General features: G+C 42.6%; 1 protein-coding gene across 1 annotated transcript; it reads left to right on the forward strand.

Annotated features, from left to right (window-relative positions):
• Positions 1-3,540: 3,540 nt before the first annotated feature.
• LOC144687420 (troponin I, slow skeletal muscle-like) lies at positions 3,541-9,727 on the forward strand. Its single transcript, XM_078553554.1, has 7 exons — positions 3,541-3,702; positions 6,676-6,717; positions 6,821-6,952; positions 8,159-8,248; positions 8,349-8,525; positions 9,224-9,315; positions 9,438-9,727. Exons 3-7 carry the CDS (start codon positions 6,827-6,829, stop codon positions 9,439-9,441), a joined length of 489 nt encoding a protein of 162 aa, XP_078409680.1. The 5' UTR covers positions 3,541-3,702; positions 6,676-6,717; positions 6,821-6,826; the 3' UTR covers positions 9,442-9,727.
• The last annotated feature ends 307 nt before the right edge of the window (positions 9,728-10,034 follow it).

The raw sequence follows: 10,034 nt of genomic DNA on the forward strand, positions 1-10,034 counted from the left end.
ACAGGCATCATCAGCCATGTCCTCTGTGGGTAGCCCTTGTCCCCGAGGAGCCAACCCTGCAGCCTCTCTGGACCCTGGAAGATGTCAGGGATCTGAGACCTGCTAAGGATGTAGGAGCCGTGGACGCTTCCTGGGAATCGTGCGCAGGCCTGCAGGATGTGTTTGTGGTGATCACACACCAGCTGAACATTCAGCGAGTGGAAGCTCTTGCAGTTGACACAGTTGACTGCTTGTTGCCACGGAACCTAAGCACCACGTGAGTGTAGTCGATGGCACCCTGCACCTGTGGAAAACATGAGGTCTGCACAAATCCCAGTACTCTTGCTTCCTGGCTTTCCTGATCCCGGTCGAAATGCACAAAGTTCTGTGCCTTCGCGAAGATGTCGTCCATGACCTCCTGGATGCACCTGTGCATAGAGGCTTGCGAGATCTGTCACAGGTCACCTGTGGAGCCCTGGAAGGAGCCACTGGTGTAAAAATTGAGCGCCGTGGTCACTTTCGCGGACACTGGCAGTGGATGTCCTCCATATCCCCACAGCACCAAATCCTGCAGCAGGTGGCATATGTAACTGATCAGTTCCCTAGACATGCACAGTCTATGGTGACACTGGTCCTCAGTCATCTGTAGGAATGACAAGCACCATCTATAGACCCTGGGTCTAGCAAAGCGCCTACGATCAATGGCTCTCTGTGGACCTTCAGCTACATGCGCAGCAGGCCCTGTTACCCTTTCATCTTGAGGATGGTGCTCCTCCCTTTGCCGAGCCAGGCACCTCCGTCGCTCTCTTCTTCTTCCCTGTTCTCTGTAAGCCATGAGGCACACCACTAAATTACCAGGCTCCATGATCCTGATGTTCTCCTCCTGCAGGATCAAAGAGAAAGATGCATGGGTTAGCATGAGTGTCCTAAGAACCTCTCTTGGTTAAGTCTGAAAGCCCCTTCACACATGCAGGAGAGTGCTGGCCACCACTTGGATGGCAAGTGTATGGTGCACTGGTCGAAACCCCACCCACCTCTGCCTCACTCCACTTGACCGATTGGCAGCAGCTTCGGCAACTGGACTGCATACTGTGCTCTCAGCTCAGGCACAGGCATCCTCCTAACCCACACTGCAAGGCTGTGCTGTTAGCTTGAACCATGTGGGATACTGGTCCAAACCTTAGTAAAGACATTGCAAGGGGCTGTGAGCACCTCCACCAGTGACTTTGTCATGCCCGCCTTTCGCAAGGGATTGTACAATTTGCCCAGTCGGCCAATTGCTGCCACCTAAAAAGCACATTAATTTGCAGTCTGCGCCCGAGGGGTGAAAAGTTCTGGAGCTTTTGGTGGCACTTTCATGCTTTTGCTTTGCTTGAGTGGGCAGAAAAGCTTCAGAGGCCCGACTCCGAGCATCTCAATGGAGCTGCAGCTGAGCGGTCTCAGCTGCAGAAGAATGCTCACTTTTGACAAGTTTTTCCAAGTGTGTGGCTGCATCCCTCACCGCCCCTTCCCCCCACCCCCCAAACCCCCTAGCATGTGCTTGTGTACTTCCTTCAGTCTGTGCTGCCTTGCCCCACACACTGCCCCAGTCTGACCCACATTGCAGCCCTTGCCCTGGCACCGCACTGAAAGCGAGCCATGAAAAAGCAGCTTGCCTGTGGCCCCCACGAATGCACAGTGCCTCTTCCTTGATGTCCTATGGGCGATGCTCATGAGCGCTGCACAAGGCTGTGTGCACTCACCTCTGAGTTCCCCTCGATGTTCAGGGCACCAGGTGCACGCCTTTAAAAGGCAGTTGTGAAGCACGCCATTCTGAAGTCACTGATTTTTGACCTCCTCGCCACATTGTCCCCACCATGACGCCTGACGCCAACGGGGCCGAGAAATTCCAGCCACTGGCTATAACTTAGTTCACACAAATAGACAAGTGGCAGGAAAAGGAAAAACTGCATCAGCACAGAAACCAGAGAGATGTAGAAAAGCAATGGTCACCAAAATAATTCTAAATTGGAAATGTTGTTGTTAATATTCTTTGACAGTATTTAACTTATTGCTATGTTTCTTTTCCAATTCCTGACACTGGGAAGTGAAAGGTGTACTTGAATGAACAATGAACTATGGCCTGCTTTGACACTTGCACTTCTAATTGCTAAAAGCATGAACCACTGGCAGCAGGTATAATAACATCTCTTGTTGCTGTTCCAGGTCTAAAGCCACAACTCCAAAATGTCTGATCAGTAAGTTTTGTTTTTTTCCTTACATTGAAATAAGATTTCTTTCTAAGATTGCTACCTAAAAGTCAAGCATTTGAAATCTTTAAATTCAATACTAGTGTCTGTGCTGCCAAACTTGGCAGGCAATATGATTCCAGAAATTAGTGCCTCCCAGAAGGAAAAAACAGTTCTGACCAGTACTCTTATTTCCCAGTTTTTACTGGTGTTTCATTTTAAAGTATACAAGACTAGTTCGGACCAGTATTCTTATTTCCCAGGTATTACTGTTTTTTCATTCTGGGCTACACTCCGCTGAATGGGTTTCATCCGATAATATGGGTACAGTTCATTTAAATATTTTTATGGTGCACCCCTTGCTGATAGGCTGGGAGTCAAGTCTAAGTTATAAGGAACCAGTAACTGTTTAAGGATTGCTGACTGCCCTTCAAACAGTGTTTTTTAAATGAATGACTTGGGGCAGAACAACCCCTTTCACATGTTGGTCTTTGGAGGTCAACAGTATGAGGTACATCAATAAAGGGTGGTCCTAATAGAAGAAATGGTTCACACAAGGAAATATCACTTTCTTGTCAGCCTTCACTGAAGAACCATTCCAAGTGTGCTGTTTTCCTGTTGTACAGCTCATAGAAGCTGGGCCCTGTTGAGCCTTGCTCCCAGTCCACTATACGCTAGCTGAGCACAGTGGTCGTGCACAGAACATATCGGACACAGAGGAGGCCTTACCTGAAGCACCACAATCCGCTGCTTCTTGAGAGTGGTGCACCTTTAAGTCTTTGGTGAATTAATGCGTCCAACGCAAATCTGTACCTGAACAACTGTAGATAAAAAATCCATGGCATGCAATTTTAAAAAGGTAAAGGCTATAAGATAAATTGTTAATTCATTCCCAGCCACAGTATGTACACTCATTCCTCTTACCTCGAGAGGTACACATAAAACTGTGTAGTATTTGACTTACTCCATTTCACAGTCTCCAAATCACAATTTTTGAGCAGTAATATAAAGTTATCAACAGTAATGTAGGAGAATAGGATTGCATTGAAACTTAAAAATATATTTGGAATGCTATTCTTTTCTAATTGTCATGATGTTCTCTCTGACACTTCTCTCTTTCTCTCTTTTTCAGGGAAGAGGTAAGCATTTTAACAGACCTGTCACTCTGTCTCTGTGGCAGTGGTATTTCTGATTGTTCACGTTTTGTTGCTTATAATTAAAAAAATTTGGATCAGTTTCGACTGTCCTCTAACAATTAAAATTTTAATTTGTACCATTAAAATGTAAAATTTGTACCAGTTTTGACAATTCTCTAATAATTGGATCTATAATATTTTTACAGTATGAGGAAGAGATTATTGAGGAACCGGAAGAGCCTGAAGAAGTAATTGAGCCGGAGCCGGAGCCAGAGCCAGAGCCACCAAAACCGGCGCCTCCTCCTAAAGTTGCTCCAGCGCCAAGAGCTCCAGTGGTTCAGAAAGAGGCAAATGTCAAAGTATGTAGTCACCTTCCATGTGCTTCCCTCAATGAGATAGTCGTGCTATTTCCAATCGTATTCTATTTTCTCACTATTTTTATTCTGCAACGTTTAAGGGAATAAGTGAATACATGTACTTATTGTTTAGGAGCCTGTGAATCACATAAATTCTGAAAAATTATACTAGAACTATAGAATTGCAAAAACTGAGGCTTTATCGCACTTTTCATGTTAAAGATGTGCTATAGAAACAATATTTCCCATGGCAGCCCTGCTGGGGTCGTGCAGTAGTATTCGCACTTTGCAATGGCACAAGACCACACTACACTGGACGAAGTTTATCATCCTTTGGTTCAACCCATGAAGAATTGTCAGGCAAGGACTAGGTTTTGGGTTAGGAAGTACTTATATATTTTTGACACAATTTGTCAGTGTTTCTAATGGCTTACAGAATGCCAGTCTGCTTTTCTCCAAAGAAAATTGAGTTTCCATCGGCAAAAGTTGTGAAATATATTAAAATAAATAGTGTGGGGTGGAACTTTAACTCATTGACCTGATTGGAGAAGAATGGGGTGCAGTGCCTTGAAATTCGGCATTCCCCAACATGCTATGGGGTTTTCACTCCACAGTGTGCATGCAATGCATTAATAGGTTCCCTACCCAGACGTCAGCCTGATTGACAGGTTTGGTTTCCAGATGGGTGGGGAAGGCTGCATGGCCGCTCACCACCACCTTCACAAGTGCAATGAGCAATGGAAAACAACTGTTGGCCTTGCCAGGAATGCCCACATCCCATGAAAGAACTGAAAAAAAGAGGCTGGAGGAGCCCCAACCTCAGAAGTGGAGGATGGTTGGCAGGGGGGGGGGGGGGGGGGGGGGGGGGCGGGGGCGGGGGGAGTGTGGTGGAGGAGGAGGAGGGGGGCATAGGGCCATGAGGTGATCCTATCTGCGGTTGGGGAAGCTGCAGTCAGGAGTCTGAGTGAGTGGTGGGGAGAAGGTCGAGGCCTCAATGCAGAGGGACTGGAGGGCTCATTAGGGGTTTTGGATTGGAGTCCTCAGAGGAAGATCAGAGGCCAGAGGTCTCAGGCAGGATCAGCAGGGATCAGAAGAGTCACAGGATGTGTGTTTGCAGAGGGGTTAACATGACAGATACACTAGCAGGTAAGTGTAAATGCCCTCCACTTACCTCCAACAGTCCTTACTTCCCTGTAGCTGCTAGCTTTATGTAACCTGGCCATCCAGAGTTAAAGTTAAAAAGGTGCATAGATCTAAGGCACAAAGCATCATTATAATATTCAAATTGCTAATCCACCTCCTGAGAGTGGGTTGGCTGCCTGTCCCCAACCAACATCCATTAAAACTTGAACTGGGTGGATTAGAGGTGGGTTGGGATCAGGTTTCAGATTTTAATACTTTAACCTCTCGTCCAATCCATTTTTGGGGCTCTCGAGTCTAATTATTATTATGGAACAGAAAATGGTATTTTTTCTATTAGTTTAGCCAAAATGATGAAGTAAAAGGAATTCAACAGAAATGTCTTTAACAAAAGAATAGTTAGAATGTGGAACAAAACAAAAACAGAAATACCTGGAAAAACTCAGCAGGTCTGGCAACTTCGGCGGAGAAGAGCAAAGTTGACATTTCGAGTCCTCATGACCCTTCAACAAAACTAAGTAAAAATAGGAGAGGGGTGAAATATAAGCTGGTTTGGGGTGGTGGGGGGGGGAGGTTGTTGGGACAAGCAAGCAGTGATAGGAGATAACCAAAAGATGTCACAGACAAAAGAAAAAGAGGTGTTGAAGGTGGTGATATTATCTAAAAGAATGTGCTAATTAAGAATGGATAGCAGGACAAGCAAGGTACAGATAGCTCTAGTGGAGGTGGGGTGAAATAAAACTAAAAGGGCATAAAAGGTATAGATAAATGATCGGTGGAATACATTTAAAAATAATGGAAATAGGTGGGAAAAGAAAAATCTATATAAATTATTGGAAAAAACAAAAAGGAGGGGGAAGAAACGGAAAGGGGGTGGGGATGGAGGAGGGAGTTTAAGATCTAAAATTGTTGAACTCAATATTCAGTCCGGAAGGCTGTAAAGTACCTAGTCGGAAGATGAGGTGCTGTTCCTCCAGTTTGCGTTGAGCTTCACTAGAACAATACAGTAAGCCAAGGACAGACATGTGGGCAAGAGAGCAGGGTGGAGTGTTAAAATTACAAGCGACAGGGAGGTCTGGGTGATGCTTGCGGACAGACTGAAGGTGTTCTGCAAAGCGGTCACCCAGTCTGCGTTTGGTCTCTCCAATGTAAAGGAAACCGCATTGGGAGCAACGAATGCAGTAGACTAAGTTGAAGGAAGTGTAAGTGAAATGCTGCTTCACTTCAAAGGAGAAAGTTAGAATGTGGAACTTGCTCCGCAGGTAACTGAAGTGAGTAACATAGATGCCTTTAAAGGGAGGCTAGATTAACATATGAGGGAGAAAGAAATGAAAGGTTATGCTGATAAAGAGGAGTGAGAGGAGGCTTGTGTGGAGCATGGGTCAGTTTGGCTGACAGATGTCTTTCTCTGCTGTACATTCTATGTAATTCTATGGAAGTTAATGACTTTCTATTTTTAACATCCAGCATCAATAATGTTAAGTCAGCTCATTAACCAGGTCATAAATAGGTGTGAATGAAAATATTTTATATATTTTCATACTTTCACAGGCCACTTTTTCCGAACACTAAGTTGGAAGTATGAATGATTTTGTGTGTCCACAATTTTGTACTTATGTCATAGAGACACAGGGGTAAATTCACCAAACACGCACTCACAGCCGCAAGGAGTACATATATTGAAGAATCGATACTAGGTAGTTCTATCTTGATTGTAGTTCCTTTAAGTATGGCTCTTCATTGAGAATGTATGATCAGATGTATTTATCCAATGATGGTAAAGGCTTAACAGCACTTAAATAATCTGTTCTTATTTGCTTTTATTGTCAATAAAAGAGAAGTTGTAAGATCTCAGCATCACGCAAGCTCCACCTTAAGGTGAGATAAATTTGTTTTTCCCAGTTTATTATTCAGACAATATTTTCAAAAGTTTAGGTGTGAGTTATTATAATGTTTTGACTTATTAACAATATTCACACAGATTCTAATGCTGGGCAAAGCCAAAGAAGACCTAGAAAAAGAAGTAACTGAACGAAATGAGGAGAAGGAAAAATTCCTTGCAGAACGTGTACCTCCACTCAACTTCAGTGGCCTTTCTCTTACTGACTTGCAAGTGAGGCTGTATTTTGTACTGTATTTGCCATTTAAAGCAGAAATGCATAACACTTACAGCATATTAAGTTTGCTTAATATTTATTGGATCTGGGTGTTTTACCTGGACCTTCAAATGTGCAATCAGCTCAGTTTTTGACACTATAGGGGGAGTTTTCATGCCTAGACAGAAAGTGGTGGAGCACTCAGGCTGTCTGCTTGGCAGTTCCAGTGGGAGGCCCAGGCCATTTTAATGGCCGGGTCTTATAACGTGCTACTAACAAGTTGTCCAACAAAGCCAGGAGCCCAGAAACAACTTGCTGGCTTTGGATCTTTAAAAATAAACCGACCTAGAGGCAGACAGGTAAATTGTGGAGGACTCATGGATCATAATGAGGAGGGAATGCCTGGGCAAGACTGACCAAAACTTTCTTCACGTGGCCCTGCTCCACCATGCTGGACAAAGATAAGTTTTAAACTGGGTATCCTCCATGTTTTACTGAGTGGAGTGTTTATTTTGGACTCTCCACTCAGGCAATCAAAATTATATCGGCCTCCTAATATCATAGGGCCCTAATTTACATTTATCCATGAGGTTCCTATCCAAATCAGATGAGCCCTTAACTGCCCAAGATGGCCATGTTAAGATGGCTGCTGGGTGGGAAACGGGCGATTAATGCACTACTTGGGTTTTACCTCCTGTTCCCTTGGGTGGGGTAAGTTAAAATTCATTCTGTGCTATTTTTGACAGATGAATCTGGGATTGTTATGATATTATTAAGAACATAAACATTACTTTGAGTAAGAATGTTGAATTAAATGGTTATGGAAAGAAACTGAGAAGATTGAGGGGAGGCTTAGTGGATGCGTTAAAGATGATGAAGAATCATGATAAGACAAATGGTGATAGATTGTTTCTACTGGTTGATAAGACAGTGACGAGAGGGAACAACTTCAATATAACCAAAAGTTTCTTCACAGCGAGAATGGTTAGAAAGTGGAATTCTCTGTCACAAACCAGTGTTGAAGTTCAAATTCCCCTAGGCTATTTTTGACAGAGGCAAGTCCACTCTGAGTTATGCTTCATTAGTGAATGTTTTAAAAGGGAATTGGACAAATGGTTGACAAATATACATATTAAAGATTACAGGATGTCATAATATAGGTAGGATTAGATGAGGTGGCATATGTGGAAATATTGACCAGAACTAAACTATCCTTGTTGCAGAATTTGTGCAAAGAACTTCATCAGAGAATTGAGATTGTTGATGAAGAAAGGTACGACTTTGAGTTCAAAGCTGGCAAGAACAGCTATGAGGTACATGACAAATTTGACATATTTTAATCTCTGCATCCTTTCATCATAATACCATGGAAGTATCAACTTTAATATTTCACACGCATTTTTCTGCCAACAGATTCATGATCTGTCCCTGAAAATTCTTGACCTTAGAGGGAAGTTTAAGCGACCCACTTTGCGTAGGGTCCGTGTTTCTGCTGATGCTATGTTGCGTGCCTTGTTGGGTTCCAAGCACAAAGTATCTATGGATCTGCGAGCCAACCTGAAGTCAGTCAAAAAGGATGACACAGAAAAGGTAATAATCAAATAATACCTCACACATTTCTGTATTTCCAGTTTGGTTATTTCTTGGGATTTTATTATGTTTGACATCTGCTTCAACAGTTCTGTTCATGCTTGCAATGAAAGTATTTAGATGTTTACTTGAGATCTTTACTTTTAGATAGTCTTTAGGCATAGATCTCCTGTAACAACATAAATGTAGAAGTTAAATAATTACAGTAATTATGTTGGAAAGTCTTACTGTAACTTACAATTTCAGCAGGGAATTATATATAAACAGATAAACATAGGAATGGCTTGTTCTCTTTTGTGGGAATTAGGTCCTACTGCAGTTTGATCACTTTTGAACAGAGAATGCCTTAAACAAGTCTTAAGTGGCTTTGCCAAGCTTCCAATATGGCAAACTAACAGGCTGGATTCAGTCAATTATTGATTTTTTTTAGACCAAATAACTTCATGTCTGCAGTATTTCTTCCAAAAACTTTACCTGCTTTATTCAATCTGAGTTGCCATAAGAATCCAATCTGAATAAAACTGGTGATCAGGTGAGGAGTATGACAGGCAATCAATGCCAAATTGCCCAACTTAGCACCACCATGCAAGATGAATTTCTGCCCCGTAAAATTTTGCTCAATCTTAAACATTTTCTTCATCCTGATTCTAAACAATTATCTTTATTCTGAGCCTGTGACATTTTCAAACTCTCCATAGGAACGTAATGTTGAGGTGAGCGACTGGCGTAAGAACGTGGAAGCCAAGTCGGGCATGGAGGGTAGAAAGAAGATGTTTGATGCTGCTAACCAGTGAGTGTTACCAGGTTTAAAATACGTTAAATGTTATGGATTCAATAACATCAAAGATGTGATTTAATTTAATTCAGACCTGAGAATATTTATGTTGAACGTTGACTTGTGTTTTTCTACAGATAATCCGTGCGAGGCATTTCCACTTCTCTGAAAGCAAAGAGAAAGAAAGTGTTCGCTGGTTTCTTTACTTGCAGTCCTGCAGTGTTCAGCATGGCACATCCTTACATTATAAAATATTTTAATAAATGATTTTAACGTTCACAACCACCTGCTGAGATCCATCTACACTATTAGACTTCTTAAATGAATCCAGCACTAAATGATAAATTTTGACAAGGCTATGTTCAAAAATGACTTGCTGTCTTGTAACCAAAAATGAACAGTAAAGTATTTACTTATAACTGGGCAATGTCCCTGCCTTGTTTTTATTATTGAACTTTTTATCTCTTAAACATCCGCTGTTCAGCCTTCAATTATTTGTTCCAAAAGCTGTAATCAATGGCTGGAATCTTGTGCTGCTGCCGGCAGTGGGAAACAAAGCGGGCAGGCGCATTTAATTGTGCAGGAGGTGGAATGTCAGCTTACTGACGGTGGGATAAAAGTAGCGAATTAAAGTTGCAGCAGATTGAAGGCAGATCGAGCTTTCCAACAGCACTTGGTGGGAGCTTGTTAATGCATTAGCATGTCATGCACATTCATTAAAACACCATTTTGCC

Source organism: Cetorhinus maximus, chromosome 12 (genome assembly GCF_964194155.1).
Source record: "Cetorhinus maximus chromosome 12, sCetMax3.hap1.1, whole genome shotgun sequence".
NCBI classification, from domain to species: Eukaryota; Metazoa; Chordata; class Chondrichthyes; order Lamniformes; family Cetorhinidae; genus Cetorhinus; species Cetorhinus maximus.